This window comes from Staurois parvus, unplaced genomic scaffold (assembly GCF_062004578.1).
Source record: "Staurois parvus isolate SC_StPar_1 unplaced genomic scaffold, SC_StPar_1.0 ptg000153l, whole genome shotgun sequence".
Taxonomy (NCBI): Eukaryota; Metazoa; Chordata; class Amphibia; order Anura; family Ranidae; genus Staurois; species Staurois parvus.
Window position 1 is genome coordinate 23,583,588 of NW_028317949.1, and position 18,941 is coordinate 23,602,528.

At 39.8% G+C, this 18,941-nt stretch overlaps 1 protein-coding gene across 2 annotated transcripts in view; it reads right to left on the reverse strand.

Moving 5' to 3' along the window:
* PIGN (phosphatidylinositol glycan anchor biosynthesis class N) overlaps positions 1 to 18,941 on the reverse strand; it is a 450,907-nt gene that overhangs the window by 377,137 nt on the left and 54,829 nt on the right. For both annotated transcript variants that reach the window (XM_089674856.1, XM_089674855.1), the window contains exons 7-8: positions 9,788 to 9,918; positions 7,045 to 7,155 (exon numbers count right to left, since the gene is read on the reverse strand). In XM_089674856.1, the coding sequence (XP_089530982.1) occupies positions 7,045 to 7,155; positions 9,788 to 9,918 (242 nt within the window). The remainder of the gene's footprint in view (positions 1 to 7,044; positions 7,156 to 9,787; positions 9,919 to 18,941) is intronic.

Genomic DNA, 18,941 nt, shown 5'->3' on the forward strand with positions numbered 1-18,941 from the left:
AGGCTGCTACATGTACCTATGAAAGGTTACTGACCATGGTATAAACTTGGGAGGGGTTTGGGTCACAGCCTGGGTCTCCGCCTAACACCCTCCCCAAATGAGGTGATTGGCCCTTGGCTTCAGTAGACACCCCCTGCTGGGACACTAGAAAAGGCTGTCATGCCTGGAGAGAGGGATGAAGAGATTCTCCCTTTTAACATCAGGAACCATATTTGGGAGAAAAGGTACCCTTTTGTTCAGGACACGTGAGCTTTGCTTAAACCAAGGACTTCTGCAAGTATCCTACCTTCTTAAACTTCTTCCTGTTATCTCTCTGTTGTGTTATTGCTCTGTGTATTTATATTTATATATATATATATATATATATATATATATATATATATATATATATATATACACACATACATACATATATTTGTTACATCTTTTTCTGTAAATATTTTTATTGCACTATTTTGACCTTTTTAGTAATAAATCCTATTTTCTGAAAAGTGTTGAACTGTTTCTACAGCTCTTTAATGCAAACTAAGAATCTGTGTCTCTAAAGAGTGCTACTGTGTGTTTTAACCCTCTGCATACATCTGTCTACGGTGGCAGTGCGTATACAGACGCTTATTCAAACATCATAGTGTTACTGCTAAGATTTGTGAGTTTCCTCCTTCTCTGTAAAAAGGTGGTGGTGGCAGTGTGAAGGGTTAATTGCATAATTAACCTGACCCAGTAACAATCGCTCTCAGGCTGCTTGGCACACAGATTGTGGAACAGTGAGCTGGAAAATCTTTGTGCAGGGTGCAGCTGAGAGTGGCATTGTTACGCAAGTGGCAGTGCGGTCTTAGATTGGCTGGTCCTTCGGTCACAAGTTGGTGAGAAGGGCTGGGGTCTGACGCCGCGCCAATCACAACTACCTTATGAAAATACCAGTTATCTGGCTGCTATCAAGACACTGTGTCCTCAGTTATGTTATGGCCTCAGTTTGAGTCAATGACCAAGAACAAGTATGCAGATTAAAAAAGTAATTAAAAGGTTAAAAGTCATTATCTGCATGCCTTTCAAACTGAATTCACAGTACAAAATTATAACTTACTGGTAAGTTGTTTGGGAGATTGCTATCAAAAAAACGTATCCCAATTGCTATTGCTCCCCTTCGACAAGCCAGCACTGGCCTATTATACTGCCTGTCTCATGTCCAGCAATTTAACCTTCTATCATACTGTCTTAAAAGGATGAAAACTCCAGCCAACCAGTTTACAATATTATTAAAATGCATATACTGTGTGTGAACAGTTTAACCTCCCAAAAAATGAGGAGCCTGGTTATTGCACTTTAAGTGTGTTTTTATCTGTACCCTAAGTGTTTTTAACTGCACATGGAGGATTTTGTGTCAGTATTCTCAATGGCACAATTTCTACTTATGCAAAATGTTATTATTGCGAACAATTTAGAACCTTTATCTGGTGTTTATTCTTTCTGTGCCAGCACAGCGAGCACGCAGAAGTGACAAGTACTGTCTTTCGTGCAATAAAATTCCCCTGCCGCACTGCTTGATATTTTCATCAGTGTCAGGCTGGTATCTGACTGCCCATATGACATCATCCACAGCTCGCCAATGAAGAGTCCTGAAGACTGCCACTTGAAAGATGCCTGTGAGGATCTGTTCAACAGGTAAGTATTCAACCTTTAGTTCTGCCTTAATTACCCTGATCCCAACATCACCCCCCCCCCCCCCCCCCCAGTCTTGTGCGGTGAACTGTTCCTGTGACAACATCAAGCCCTTAGCCCTGCTCTGGATTTGGGGGGGGGGGGTTTTGCCTGCATTTGGTCTTTAATGCACAGAGCTGTTCCACCCCATAGCAAATGTGTAAGAAACATTAATGCTAAATCATGAAAAGTGTTTTAAACAGTATAAATGTTTTACTTCTCTCTTCATTTCTCCCTTCCTTTAAACCCTTCTAAATTCCTTTCCCTAAGCCCACAATGGCTGAAACAGTTTAGGATTATGCTTTACAGGTTAGGATGCATTACAAGTGCCCTAAATCCTAGATGTTGCAGTATTTTAAGGACCTTTACTGTATTTTCCCTAACGTTTATTTACAAGTATTAAAAAAGTATTTATAGTTGAATGAAAACATAGCAGAACTAAAGGGATCTGATATATTTGCATTGTGTTTCACTTTAAACAAAAGATGCTTTTCAATTTTCTGGGATAGGTTATTCTAAAGTCAATATTTTTCTTATGCAGCCAAGGTAAAGTATTACTATATAATGTACAGCGCTGAGCAAACCGTTGGCGCTATATAAATACTGTATAATAATAATAATAAACCCAGGACCCTATATCTGGTCTCCCACAGTACATGGAAATGCAATTATTTTAATAAATATAAACTACTAAATGCCTTTTCTCATCAGCAGTATATAACAGTCTTGTAACTTCTATCAGTGTCCGGCCAAGCATTGGTTAAAGCTTGTAGGAGGAGTTTTCATTCTCCTCTGACTGTCCTATGATGCTGCATGACCCCTGACCCTCTGTCTGGACAGAGCTGATTGGCCCAGTGCCAATTACATGCACCCTACAAAAAAAAAAAACCTCTCTAGCAATACACACCAAACTGAGCATGTGCAAAGCGTCTTCTAGGGCTCTGTACCAGTAGATGGATTGGGGACTGTGGAAGAAGGGGAGGATCAGAGAAGACAGGATCAAACAGCCTTTTTACACAATGCAGAGAATTAACCCCTTAGGTTCCACAGTGAGTATAACGAGCATGCTTTAATGCACATGCTGACTGATTTTACAGTTGTGTGTTTAGTAACACTATAACATTGTAAAACACACAAAGTTCATACTTTGGACATGCAAGAAAGTTTACTAGACTTTATTTTCAAGTAAGAGGCTGAATTATATGGACCGTCTAAATACAGTATATTTGAAAATCTCTGCATGGAACAAAAAACTGCCATTAAGAAATTTCAGTGAAACATTTAATGAAGACTTAACACAGCAGGTTCCTAGACTCAAAATGACATATGGGCATAGTGGATTATTTCAAGTGCTTCAAAACCAGCAATTAAAAAAAGCATATTTTGCTTATCTGAAGGTATTACTAGAAATTTCTAAAATGTAAATGTCAGTTATGCCTTTCTTTTTGCATTTCTCTTCCAGCTTAAATCAGAGCTCAGAGAAAAGGGCAGACAGAAACAATATAAAATTTATGTCTTGGCTAAACCATCAGCACAAGTCCTTAGTTTAGCCTTCACAGCACAAAAGTGCACTGAAAAGTTTTATTGCTGAACTTTAAAGAATAATAGGAAGTATATATAAAAAGCAATATAAAGAGAAATGGGTATACTGTATAGCTCAAAGGCTCTAATCAGACATGTTATCCTAAAGCTAGAGGAAACACCACACCATGTCTTTGGCTTCATTTTAATGAACCAACACAGCTATTATTAACACCTCCCTAAGAACAGATACAACAAGATACCAGCTATTGCCCTTGGTAGCCTCAAGAAGCATTCATTGCACACCTCTTTGAAACTTGTTTCTGTTTGTTACATAGCGCCTTGCTTCAGACAGCACAGCAAAATGTGGATCCACAAAAGTGAATGGGAAGTACCATGAATGGGAGGAGTTTGGCGCCATTTTACCAGAGTCCTGTGTGTGGAAGACGGGTACGCTCTGTGCTGTGGACTGTGCTGTTCTCTGTTAGCTGGATTTGCAGAGTGTGTCAGTACTGCGCAGGCGCAAGATCGAGTGGTGCATGCTGGGATAGCCAGCAGCACCAATTCCAGGAAGTGAAGACCTGTGGGCTTCCGATGCCCACAGCCATCATGGCGCCTGCCTGCTTCCGAGATCCAGGTAAAGTTTAACTTATTTGAAAGTAATTACAAGGCTATTACTAATAACTTTATCCAATTGAGAATGCTAATGGAAAGGAAATCCTGGGTCTGCTTTTAAATTATTCTGGGGACTGGAGCTCCGCTTTAAATCTAACAAAATCTAAAATAATTTTTAAAAAGTACAAACTCCTGTACCTAGTGGGTTTATAGACAATACAGCCCTAGGGGATGAAATATATACTTCAAAATGATTAGTTAAGTGTTCTTGCATGGCGACCACTTACTGTTATCTCACATATATATTCTTCTTATTATAGCCAAATTTACCACCCTAACTCCTCCCACAGTTTTTACACTACATAGACAGTAATATACGAAACGTGCGGATTGTTCCCGATTGGTGTGCTATTAGTTTGTGGAACGTTTCGCCGAATGGTTCACGAAATATCGCCGTTTTTGTGGTGAAATTGGTCCCATAGGAATGAATGGCAGAATGTTCAAAACTAAAGTGGAAGCTGACAAATGCTAGAGTGTGAGCTGAAAAATCAGGACATGATTTCTAAACTGCCATCACTCCCTCATTTTCAAGCCCACCTACACAAATCTTGTATCAAAATGTTCAGCTATCCCTGCTGCCACTAAAAATGTCCACGGCTAAGCCATAGTCCTGATAGTTTTCACAATATGACCATTTGTTTGAAACTCACTTGACATTCATTGAAACTCCACTCTAGCCACCTCAAATTTGAAGGGCAATTTCTAAACTGTGACTGTGCCTTCATTTTTAATATTTCAGAGACATACTATGCATCAAAATGTAGGTCTGTGTCTTGTGACTCTCACAATATAAATCTCTTTGGTGTAGGATTTGTAATTTTTAAACTACAACCATTTGAAGATGGCAACTGCCAGTGAAGTGAGCAAGTTGGAGCAGTTTGTTTTCAACCGCTCTTTTCTGCCCTTGCTGTAGAGTGAGTTGCCATAGGAACCCAGGTGTGTGAGCAGGCAGAAAAGTGGCAAGCCACTCCACCCAGTTACTCCGCCCACTCCAGTTGTAGACTACTGGTGGAGGCAAGAACACTTCACACAATTTCCCCAGAAATTGTAGCTTTTCTAGTTTCCTATATTATTTCCCTGACGGCAATGGGGCAAACACACTGTAACCCAGATGGGCTGGATCACTACTAATAGTTTTTGTCCGCTTTTTTGATCAGCTGGCATACACTGTGTCCAAATTTGGTAGATCTATACCTATAATCTGTTGTGCTGTTTTCTCCACATGAGACATGCACTTCATATCCTCTGCCCTGCAGCTGGCATACCACACTACAGCACAATGGAGAAGATTGATAAAATGACAGAAATTGACCAGAAGCCTTAAAGTGTTACTAAACCCAGGACCCTGCATTCACTATATCTGGTCTCCCACATTACACACAACATGGAAGTGCAATTATTTTAGCAAATATAAACTGCTAAATACCTTTTCTCATCAGCAGTTAGAGCAGTCTTGTGACTTCAGCTGAGCACATGTTAAAGCTTGTAGGAGGAGTTTTCTCTAGAAGGATGAAAATCCCCTGGCCCCTGTATGGACAGTGCCGATTGGTCCTGTGCTGATCACATGCACTCTCCCAAGAAACAAAAAACATCTCTAGCAATACACACTAAACTGAGCATGTGCAGAAGGGCACAGTTCAGTGTGTCTTATCAGTGTGGGCATATGAATGAGAGGAAGGGCAAAGAAGAAAAGATCAAACGGCCTTTTTACACAATGCAAAGGATTAACCCCTTAGGTCCCACAGTGAGTATAACAAGAATGCTTTTACTGCACATACAGACTGATTTTACTGTTGTGGGTTTAGTAACACTTTAAGGGTAATCCAGCGTGTTTCAATCTCTTAAGGAAAAACAGTCTCTGCTGCACTTTTTTCACTAGGAAACAAGTATTTTGAAACCATGAAAACTCCGTTGTAATATGCACACCCAAAAATGTGATCGCGTCCATCTCCTCCTTTCCACCTCCTCACCACCTGCTGTATATATACCGGGCAATGATTGATCTTTCTTGAGCTCCTATAATTTACTATTATTTTCTTTTTACAGTAATAAGTTAAAAATAATTATCTGTACATCACTCAAACAAATGTTGAAAATTCTGCCTATAAGCGGTGTTGCCATTACCCCGTAAGAGTCCACCTAAAGTGATGTATTCAGCAAACTTCATAGTATTTGATGCATGTATGGGAGTGCAGTCATGTGTAAACAATGTAAACAGGGCTGGACTCAACACACATCCCTGTGGTACATCCCTGTATTCAGAATAATAGTATTAGACACCTGCTCTCTATTCTCTCAATTTGTGGTCTATTTGTTAGGAAATCCAGAATCCATGAGCATAGCAATGGATATATGCTAAAATCATTTAACTTTTTTTTCACCAATTAGACAGGAACTACGGTATTAAATTCTGAGCTAAAATCAATAAATAACATTCTAACATACATGTGTTTGAGTGCTCAAGGTGTTTCAGGGCAGTACGCAAAGCAATAGAAATGTATATCATAAAAAATTATACAGTTTAAATTGTGGGAAAATTACATTTATTGCCAGCTTCTTTATAAAAAAAAAAAGCATACCAATCCCTCCAAATGTCACTGAGGGTTTTTTTTTAAAAAAACAACAAAGCTATCAATGATAGCTTTGGCAATTTGCATTGGTACATGTTCCCCAGGGTAGTGCCCATTCCCGTGATATTTTTTGTCACCTTCTTGCCTAGTAGCCTAGAAAATGGGCATTTTTAATTTGACAGATTTGGCTCCTATTGATTTCAAAGGGTTTTGGATTCAGCTTTTGAATTTATTTTAAGTTTGATGAACCCTGCTAAGATCCAATCCATGGCACTTCCCCTAATCACTAACAGGAGAGGTTTTCTGACTAACAAAGACAACATTGGGCACCTTGTAGGACTTTTTTACAAGTTTAAATGGCTGTCATGTTCACTTTAAAGGTATTTTCTATTTTCTGAATTCAATCAAGAAGCCAATCAAGAGGCCAAAACCTCGGATCTGCTCTTTATGTATAATTTTTTGGATAAATAAAAATTTCTTTATTTTACTGTACTGCCATACCCGTCAGAAATCTAGATTTAAGGTTTACATAATTCCTTGATTATTTAATATATTTTTATTTTATTGTATGACAACTTACCTTTGGAGAATGTATCATGCTGCAGTTCATTTTGCCTTGGATAATGTATTCCGGCTCCCCAAGCAACCAGTGGTGTCAATGTCTCAGAAGGGTGACCTGCACCATGAGAACCTGCAAGACAGAAAGTGGTAATATACAGTATAAATAAGCAAAACATACATCAAGTTTACTGCGTACATAAACTTGAAATGGTTAACCAAGAAATCACACCAATCAGTTGTCTAGCCAGAGGATCCCAGTGAGAGAGGAGTATGAAAATAATATGTTTAGTTTCCAACAGGAAGAGCTAGTATTATAAGGAGCGTTCGTGTGAAGGCTACAAGAAAAGTTTATGTGAGTCCACTGAGCTTATAACTACTTGTACACATCTCCTTATAACTTAGCATTACAAATACCGGATATTTACAACATATTTGTATCAGCTAATTTCTAGAATAATGTGATCTTTAAACATAAGTCACCAGAACATTTATCACCATTCAAATACACTAACTTAGCAGAGATTAAAGTGGTATTAAACTCCACCCAAAAAAAAAAAAAAAAGTAAAAAACTGGCCCTCTACATGCCATATTGTGTTAGTATGGCAGACTTGCCTGTCAAATTAAGCACTCCATCATTGCATTGTTACTGCTCCCACAGGTCCCAGGCAGGTTCATCTTCACCTTGTCTTCCTTAAGGGTTCAGTCTCTTTGTCCACTTGAATGGCCAGGCCAGGCCAGGCCCAGATGGTATCACTCCCATGCATGTGAATGGGAGACATCACCATGGCACACAGCAGGTGCCATAAATGTGTTCTGAGATGCGCATGTGCAGATCCAATTACTGCTAACAGACAGGGGGAAGACTTTTTGATATTAGAGAGCACTAGGGTCTCTTCTGTTATAAAAACCCTGCCTGTCAGCAGTTTTTCCAGATTTGAATTCACTTCTTCAACATTTAGCAGCAGTCTACGTAGGCCTTCTGTTCAAGATTGCAAAGTGTCCATAAACCAGATGGAATATATAATTAATCTAGTGATTAAATTAAATAGGCATGTGCCTTGGTCCTTGCAATTGGTCATGCCTGGGGTCAAAGGCCATCTATGTAAAATGCCAGACCATATCAATGGTCCTCCCATATGTTGAGAATCAACATCTCTATTACCAGGTGTTTCTAGATTAGATTTTGTCAACCAGGTTGCCACTGAGTTCATCTAGGATGCTGACGGCACCCCTGATCATGGTGCAACATATGTATGCAGTGTCACAGAAGTTGGCTTTCTTCCGTTAGTGCCGCATGTGTTTGTGCTGACAGTGCGCTCTACTGCACACCCCCAGCACGAGGCCTTAACTGTCACCAGGAGCTCCTGCCTTCCTGCCATAACAATTGGGAATCAGTCAAATCGGCTCCCAATCAGGTGGTCATTGTGATACCTAGTCACAGTGACCACTAGTGTTGGAACCAGCCCTGAACTGTTTCGCCTCTGTGAGGAGAAAAAGATACTCCTCAATAGAGTAAAAGATTGTGTAAACAAATATTTATAATAGTGTCAGTGTGTTTAGGTAGAAAAAAAAAAGCAAAATGCAAAACTATTGTTTCTTAGTCTTACTACAGGTACAAACAAGTAATGTCCATATGTGAGGTACCTTCATGCACATCAGGAATAGGTTTTTTTCCATTCATAAGAGTTTTGCTGATGGGTCATGGTAATGGCATAAAAAAATACAGCTAAAATTTAAAGATAATATTTTTTGGCTATTTTCAGGCACTTTTTCTTTGATAAAAAAAAAAAATCAAATTTCCATTAACATTTACCATCAAATGAACACCCAATTTGTCTTGAAAAAACAAAACAAGGTATAATTCGCCTGGGGTACCATGAGATTTTTGCCTACTTTTAAAGGATACTAAACTTAGAAAAGGTTAAGAAACACTGTTCTAGATAACTAAATTTCTTACTCCACCGTTGAGGGGAGCATTGCAAACCTGTGGGAATAGCTTAATGCTGATGCTGCTTTCCAAGGTACTTGACAATTATATTTAGTTGATGTTAATAATTAAAAACATGAGCACATGCAGATAAATAAAACAGCAAGGTCAACAGTGAGGAAACCTTATTGCAAATGCTACTTGACAAAGTCCAACAAAATAATTTTTGAGCGCAACTAACAAAGTCATGAGCCTACCTAGTTATGGTTAGTTCATATTGTTTCATGATCTCAGAAAGGTCTGCAAAATTCCCGGTGATTTAATGAGAAGTATGGTATCCCATTTACAAAAATACAGAGTAAATCTGACTTATTTGAAAAAGAGAGGATTTTTATCATGACACAAAATCAGTATTTGGATCCATGCACACTGGGCCTAAAAAAATGGCAGTTCTTTTGGCAGAAACAAAATGTACATAAAGAGCATTTTTATACAGGCATTTAGGGGTTTTAAGGAGTGTTTAGCATTTTTTATGTCAGAAAAATCCTCTCAAAAACGCAAACCAAATGTTTTTTTATCCTGCCTCTAAACACTGAGCTTAAAATGTGATTCTAAACATCCTAATGTACATGGAAACATTGGACAATACTGAGCTGCTTTTACAGGCAAAGCGAAAAACTCCTGTAGAAGCAGTGCTTTTTAAGCCCAGTGTGCATGGACCCTTAAAGATATGCTGGGAAGTAACTTATTTTAGGAAACAAAAACTCTCATATCTTGAACACGAACAAAAGAGAGTCATTGTAAAATTACAAACTGATACACAGTTCTACTCACCCCAGTCTGTCATGCCGTGATCAGAGGTAAAGATGAAAGCTGTTTTATCATCATATCCATAAAAGTCTTCAATCAGGGTTACCATCTCTTTGATACCTTCATCAACTTTTTTCACATTTTCTTTGTACTCACTTTTTTGGGAAATAAACAGAAAGGTAATTATTGAAGTGCTCAGAAATGAAATGCACACTGCAATAGTTTCCTTTTTTCATATACACATTTGTTAAGAAAGGTAGATAATAATTTTCTTTCTCTTGGAGAGATCAGAAATATCTGAAGACTAGAGTGACCTTTATGTACTTTTTTTTTTCCATCAGGAGCACTAGTGTCCCTGGGTCTGTAATGTAAAATCCTGCCATGTGGTGATGTGGCTTATGCCAATGTTTAGCATACAGTTGCAAGAAAAAGTATGTGAACCCCTTGGGATTACGTGGAGTTTTGCATGAATTGGGCATAAAATGTGCTCTGAACGTCATCTAAGTCACAACAATAGAAGAACACAGTCTGCTGAATATAATGCTACACAAACATTAGATGTTGCCATGGTTTAATTGCACATAACATGTAAACATTCACAGTGCAGGGAGGAAAAAGTATGTGAGGCCCTAGCTTAATGACTTCTCCCAGAGCTAATTGGAGCCACGAGTGAGCCAACCTTGACTCCAATCAGTGTGATGATATTGGATGTGTTGCTGACAGCTGTCCTGCCCTTAACAAACACACACCTGTTTTGGGTTTACTGGTTTCAAGAAGCACTGTCTGATGTGAACCATGCCTCGCAGAAAAGAGCTCTCAGAAGACCTACGATCAAGAGTTGTTGACTTGCATGAAGCTGGAAAGGGTTACAAAAGTATCTCCAAAAGCCTTGATGTTCATGTGTCCACGGTAAGACAGACTGTCTACAAATGGAGAAAGTTTAGCACAGTTACTACTCTCCCTAGGCGAGGTCGTCCTGTAAAAATGACTGCAAGAGCACAGTGCAGAATGCTGCATGAGGTAAAGAAGAATCCCAGAGTGTCAGCTAAAGACCTACAGAAATATCTGGCACATGCTAACATTTTTGTTGACACATCTACAATAAGGAAAACATTAAACAAGAATGGAGTACATGGGAGGACACCACGGAGGAAGCCATTGCTGTCCAAAAAGAATATTGCAGCACGTTTGAAGTTTGCAAAAGAGCACCTGGATGTTCCACAGCACTACTGGCAAAATATACTGTGGACAGATGAAACCAAGATTGAGTTGTTTGGGAAGAACACACAACACTATGTGTGGAGAAAAAAAGGCCCAGCACACCAACATCAAAACCTCATCCCCACTGTAAAACATGAGGGAGGTTTGGGGCTGCTTTGCTGCCTCAGGGCCTGGACGGATTGTTGTCATTGATGGGAAAATGAATTCCAGAGTTTATCAAGACATTTTGCAGGAAAACGTACGACCATCTGTCCACCAACTGAAGCTCCGCAGAGGATGGGTGATGCAACAGGACAATGACCCAAAGTATACAAGTAATTCAACAAAACAATGGCTGCAACAGCACAGAATACGCCTTCTGGAGTGGCCCAGTCAGAGTCCTGACCTCAACCCGATTGAAATGCTGTGGCATGACCTTAAGAGAGCGATTCACACCAGACATCCCAAGAATATTGCTACACTGAAACAGTTTTGTGAAGAGGAGTGGTCCAAAATTACTCCAGATCTCTGTGCAGGTCTGATCTGCAACTACAGGAAACGTTTGGTTGAGGTTATTGCTGCCAAAGGAGGGTCAATCAGTTATTAATTCCAAAGGTTCACATACTTTTTTCTCCCTGCACTGTGAATGTTTACATGTTATGTGCAATTAAACCATGGCAACATCTAATGTTTGTGTAGTATTATGTTCAGCAGACTGTGTTCTTCTATTGTTGTGACTTAGATGACGTTCAGAGCACATTTTATGCCCAATTCATGCAAAATTCCACATAATCCCAAGGGGTTCACATAGTTTTTCTTGCAACTGTAGAGGTGTAAGGTATGTTACAATATCGTACTTTCACTATGGTGACTTAGGCAATTAAATATCTTTGATAATGAGAGATATATCTACTTGATGATGATCATCTCTTAGGATCACATTTCAGTGTGCTGCAAATCAAGTGACTGTTAAAAAGTTGTTACAAATGTCATTGTCCTAGGGTAAAAATGCCATCCAGCGAAAGGGCCTTCAAACTGCCTATACATTCACTATACAAATTACATGTTCATTTCTAAGTATTTATAACTTCACTAAGAAATAACTACAGTCATGGCCAAACATATGGGCACCCCTGCATTTCTGTCAAATAATGCACTACTTTGCCCAGAAAATTGTTGCAATTACAAATATTTAGGCATTGTCATGTTTATTTCTTTGTTTGTATTGGTATTGACACAAAGTAGAGAAACAAAAAGCCAACTCTGACAGACTCCATGCAAAACCCCAAAAATGGACTGGACAAAATAATTTGCACCTTCTCAAAATTGTAAGAAATAAATGCATTCCAGGTTTGTGATGCTCCTTTAATTTGTAATTAAACTCATCTGTATCAATTAACAAGTGTTGATAATGCAGAAATCACACCGGCAACCAGTTAAAAAGGCGACAAATTGACTTAACCTTTCTGTTGTGTGTCTCTGTGTGCCACATGTAACACAGAGAAGAGAAAGAGCAGAAAATAATTATCTAAGGACTTGAGAACAAAAATTGTTGAAAAGCGTGAACAATCTCAAGGTTACAAGTCCATCTCCAGAGATCTTAATGTTCTTGTGTCTACTGTACACAACATTGTCAAGAAGTTTACAGCCCATGGCACTGTAGCTAATCTCCCTGAAAGTGGACAAAAGAGAAAAATGATCAAAGATTGCAAGGAAGGATTGTTCAAATGGTGGCTAAAGAACCTCGATCAACTTCCAGACAAATTTAACCTGACTTTCAGGCACAGAGTACAACTGTGTCAGCTCGCACTACACATCACCATCTGAATGAAAAGGGACATTATGGTAGGAGACCCAGGAGGACCCCACTGCCAACAAGGAAACATAAAAAAGCCAGATTGGAGTTTGCCAAAACTTACCTAAGAAAAAGGGGCGGACTGACCATTCGGGCACTCAGGCACTGCCCGAGGGCCCGGGGACAGTAGGGGGCCCCGTGAGATGCCCTTAATACCTTTCACAGGCTTTTTTGGGTGTGGTTTGAGTGTGGGCGAGGACACAGGGGCCCCATGATCTCCTACTGCCCGGGGGCCCCATGAGTTGTCAGTCTGCCCCTGCTGAGGAAGCCAAAATCCTTTTGGGGGAATGTGCTTTGCACAGACAAAATAAAATTACAGCTTTTTGGTAAAGTCCATCATTCTACTGGTTTCAGAAAAAGAAATGAGGTCTTTAAAAAAAAAAGAATACAGTCCCTACAGTCAAACATGGTGGAGGTTCACTGATGATTTGGGGTTTCTTTTCTGCTTCAGGCACTGGATGTCTTGACCGTGTGTATGGCATTACGAAATCTGAAAACTGAAGAAAAAGAACCCTTCCAATCTGAGAGACCTGGAGCAGTTGGCGAAAGAAGAGTGGTCCAAAATTCCAGTAGAGAAGCGTAATAAACTCATTGATGGTTACAGGGGGCGACTGATTTCAGTTATTTTTTTTCCAAGAGGTGTGCTACCAAATATCAAACTGGTGCCGGAGTGATTTCTACATTGTCAGAACGTGCAAATTACAGGAGCATCACAAACTTGGAATGCAATTATGTCTTACAATTTTGGTGCCAATAATTTTGCCCAGTCTATTTTAGGAGTTTTCCGTGGAATGTTTCAGATTTGGTTCCACTAGATTTTAGTTAAGGGTATCAGAGTAAAGCTGAATATAATTGCATAGCACACTTTTCAGATATTTGTAAAAAATTTTGAAAATCATTTATCATTTTCCTTCCACTGCACAATTAAGTTCCACTTTGTGTTGGTCTATCACATAAAATCCCAATAAAATAAATTTACGTTTTTGGTTGTAACATGACAAAATTTCAAGGAGCAAGCATACTTTTTTCAAGGCACTGTATATACAGTAGACACAGACAGCAGGGCTCAGCCCCGCCCTCCACTCCCTGGTCCCAAAATTTGATTGACAGCTGCAAGAGACTCCTGCTGCTAACTATCTGCCCTGTGAGAAGGGACAGAAGTGCTGCTTTCGAGCACAAAGCTGAATTGAGATCAAGCTCAGATAAGTATAAGGGGGCAGTGGGGGGACTCATCTGCACAGAAGGTAAAAAACCTCCAAGTGTTACTAAACCCAGGACCTTGCTTTCACTACATCTGGTCTCCCACAGTACACAGAACATGGAAATGCAATTATGTTAGTAAATATAAACTGCTAAATATCTTTTCTCATCAGCAGTTAGAGCAGTCTATTAGTGTCCAGCAGAGCACTGGTTTAGTGTTACAGCAGCCTAAGGTCTGCAGCATGGGCTGCCTAAAATTTCCCAAACCTTTTAAGACCTTCCCAGTCCACTCGCTCTTTATGGTGACTGGCCTTATTCTAAAAGTATCTTTGCTCATCCAGATGTTTTGTTCATTAATATTCTATCATCTTTAAGGCCCTATTTTCTTTAGTGGGCCCCAACATGCAACCTGTTGCTGCCCCCATGATCACCAGCCTGCTGTCTTGACAAAGTGCATGGTCCGAAATGCCTCAAATGTTGGTCAGTTGAAATTCTGTGCAAAAAAACCCTTGAGCAGCTGCCCTTTGAGGGACAAAGCCTATTTGCTCCCTCTGTGGAAAAGTACATTAAGCTGATTATAGAGATAAGAGTATTCTTCTACCCCAGAAAAAGAAGGCTTGCACCCCTGCAGGTTGTCTTTCTACTTCTAAGACTAGGAAAAGTTCCTTTCATCCTTCTTAAGTCTCCATGTACAAGATTAGGTCTAGAACACACTTTCGATGGAAGACATGGATCTCTAAGCCAGCCAAGTTTTGCTCCAATTCTTCTACTCAGTGATGAGTTACCCTCCCTAGTCAGAGTGGGGGGATGCTCTATCAGCCTTTTCAGTGCTCTCAGGGTTTTTATGTTGTGGCTTACCTAGACAAGCTCATGCTAAAGGATCAGTCCTCCCTATACATGTCAGCTAATGTCCAGCAAACAGTTCAAACTCTGCAAAGACATTTTGCCATAGGAAAACTTCAACCGCCCCATGTGTCTGACCTACCACGGCCAGACAGTCCATGATGTGGTCAATAAAACCCTGTACCCCAAACACGTGCAAAGTCCTCAGGACAGATGCCAGCCAGTCAGAATTTGGAAGACCCTGGATGCCCTCTCAGTGCAGAGGACATGGTTGCCAGGAGGAAGCCTGTTTTACCATCAACATCCTGGAACTCAGGGCAGTTCAGTTGTCCCAGCAATATAGGACCCCTTGATTGTGAGGTTACCCTATGGGAATCCAGCTAGGCAATGCTATAGCTGTTGCCTATATTAACCACCAGGGAGGCACCAGAAGTTGCAGCACTCAAAGGGAAACAGACTTGATCCTCTCCTGATAAGAAATGCAAGTTCTGACCCTCTCTGCCATCCACAACTTTGGAGTAGAAAATTGTCGCCAGTGCCTGAAACCCTGGGGAATGAACTATTCCACCTGAAGGTGCTCCAAGCCCTTTACCGAGGGTGGGGGACACAATGATCTTCAGGTTTCCATATTGAACAACAAACTGGACATGTTCGTCTCCACTTTTAGAGACCCTCAAGCTTTTGCAGGTAGAACTGACTGCATGGGATCAGTTTCACCGGATGTACATTCTTCTGCCTCTTCATCTTCAACTTTGTCTATTCCACAGGATAGAAGGCATGTAGGTGATTCTCATTGCATTTAACTGGCCAGGAGGACATTGTACTCGGACATCCCCAGTCTCTCCACGGGCCCTTCTGGATTGTTCAGGACTTGTGTCCCAAAGGCCGGTCAACCATCTTGCTACTCTGTTGCTGGCCTTAAAAGGCATGGTGTTGAAGCCCAGGTCCTAAAGGATAGGGGCCTATCAAACTGGGTCATTCCTACCCTCTTGAAGGCTAGGAAGTTGCCTTCTTGCAAAGCCCATAATTCCCCATCAATGCATATTTTGCATGGTGCAAGTCCAACAAATTTCATCCCAGGAAATATTCTGAGAGACATATCCTGTCCTTCCTCCAGTCTGGTCAAGCTAAGGATCTAGCTTTGAGTACCATTAAAGGACAAATATCAGCCTTCACCATTCTGTCGCAGACACTATTGGCCTCTCATTTCTTAGTTATAGCCTGTGTGCAAGATGACACACACATTACTCCCCCTGTGAGTCCATGAACCTTTAATCTAGTTCTTTCAGTCCTCCAAAGCCCACCCCTCAAACCTATTAGGGATATTTACCTATAATGCCTCACAAAGTTTGCCCTACACATTGCTATTACCTCTGCATGGAAGGTCTCTTGAGTTAGCAGCCTTATCCTGTAAAGAGTCTTTTCTCGTGTTACACAAGGACAAGAATGTCCTGAAGTGAGAAGCCCCTTTTCTCCTAAGGTAGCTTCCTCCTTCCACCTCAACCAGGACATTATCATCCCCTCCCTATGTCCTGCTCCAAGGCATTTTAAAAAAATATCCCTCATTTCTCTAGAAGTGGTACGCACTGTGATAGTCTACCTCTCACCTACAGTATCTTAAGCAATTGGATTCCCTTTCAGTGCTTCTCAAAATTCCCTGATTATCAGCATCAAGCATTTGTTTCTCCAATTTGCAAGGTTACCACATGGGTTTCTGTTAACATGTTTGGTAAATTGTACAAGGTGGATGTTCAGGCCTCCCTTGTTGCCATTTTCAGGGGTAAAGTGCTACAAGCTGCTCTATGAGTTCTGTTGAACCCTTCTTGATGTATATTTTATGTGGGCCTGTCAGTGTTTCAAATGTCCCTATTGCTTGCCACAAAACTGAGGCTAGCTGAGAGTGGGAGGAGTTATATAGGGGATGTTCCTGCATTTTTTTTGCCAGTATCTAATCTCCTGAAGGCAGCTGCATATAACACCTGGTTAAAGACTAAAGATCCTGTGTCCTGTAATGCGATACCAAAAAAAATCACCGCTAAGTCAAAAATTCTATGAAGTATCTTTAATATTTAGAGTTAGGAACTACAGAATATTGGGGTGCCGTGAAGAGGCTCTGCAGCTTATGCAAACAGTTAGACAGGACAATTCGGTTTGTTTGCAAGCTGGTTGGTAAGTTGAGCTGGTAATTTTTCGCTTTTATTGTTTGACATACGTCGCCCTTCCATGTGCTCCTTGCTGTGAAGGCCAGTTAAAGATTGGGGCAGTGGCCATTTTTTGTACTATCTTTAATATTTAGTATTAACTAAAATAGGCTCCAAACACTCATAAGAGCAGAGGTCAAGGTCAGATCATTTATATTCTAATTCACCCTTAAATATACATATTATTGAAGACAAACATGGAATTTTAACATCTACATTTCATCTGTAGCTGCCATCATTTGCCTCTAATTGGCATGCGAAATCAGGATGTCAACACCAATACCAGTCAAAGAAAAACATTGATTAACTGTCCTTGTTTATGAGCACAGAAACTTGAGGCCAAGTCGTAAGCCTGAAAGACTGACAGACACCCTAGCCTCATTAAACATCAGGCTCATAAAGACTGACAGACATCTGCATCCTAAAATGAAATGCGAAATGTGTCATTATTACTGCCAGTGAGAGATCTCGGAAAGCCACTTAATCACAAAGTGATTGAATTACAAGTTTATTTGTCGTTAAGCAATGAATATTTGGAAATATACTTAGAGGACTAAATGTAACAGAATAGTTTCATGACAAAACAAACAAAGCTCAAAAGTGGGTCTATGGTAAATCATCACTTTATAACCAAAAATTAAATCTTCTAAAATCTCGTTTAATGTAGGCATTTCAAAGCACACTTTTATAGCAGATCCAATGAAAATGTAAAGGTTCAACCCTCCCCAAAGCTGACAACTGAAGTGAGACATGATTTATATAAATCAATGAAATCTCACTAATCTTTCTGCATCTACCTATGTGTATCACACATGAAATCTACCTGCCAAAGCTATTCTTACAATGGGTGAGCCCGAGAACCCATGTACTACTAGATCACAGTCTGTACACCAAGTTTTATGAGAAGCAGATTGAATTAACCCAAAAGCAATGACTCTGCTGAAAACTGCGCTGAAAATAATGCTGCAACTGCTATTTCTGTAACTGTCTGTTAACAATCTGAGTAGATGTTACTTTTCATTCTTTTACATTGTGTGCTATTCACTAGCACTGCATCAGGATACTTACATGTATTGTATACATTACACTGACATACTTCAGCTATTTATAATTCCATATCTTTACTGATGAGACAGACCATGCCAGTACAAGCAATGCAAATAGGGTAGCTTTGCTGTGACTACTACAGTCCTATTAATATCAGTTCAGTGGATGGGTGGAGTAGAGTTGCTACCTTGCCTAGGACCCCTAATATGTCTTTTGCACTAAATTACATTTCAGAATTGCTGTAGAATGTATTAAAGCAACCAAATGGCATTGTAAGCATGGGAAGATAATGTTAGTTCATCTCTACTACATGCTTTTTGAGTATTTTACACAACGGGAATCAATTTGTTCTATTATCGGTTTAGCGAAAGATCACTATTCCTAGAAATTGATTGCTAGTGATTTTCGTACGGTGATCACTGGAGAAGATTTAGCTTATATTGGAGTTTCCTGTGCTGAGGTTATAAAAAATTAGAAGACATAAAAGCTACACATCTGGAAAAAAAAAAAACAAATTTCCCTCAATGGTCAAAAGGGGGCCATATACAACAGAGGATAATTGGACATGTAGGTTCAATCCAAACAAAGGAATCATTTATTTTCTCAAGCATTCTTAATTTAGCATCAGCTTACCTTGGGGGGAAAAATAAAAACGATTAGGAAAAATTTTCTAAAGCTGGCCATACACTAGCAGAATTTTATTTGAAATATTTCATTTTAAGAATGCTCCTGTTTTTGTAAGGGTTAGTGGGGTTAAATCGATTCGATATGCAGTGATGAAAAAAGAAGCAAGATCAAGAATTTTTCCTCAGACAAACAAAAATCTATCATC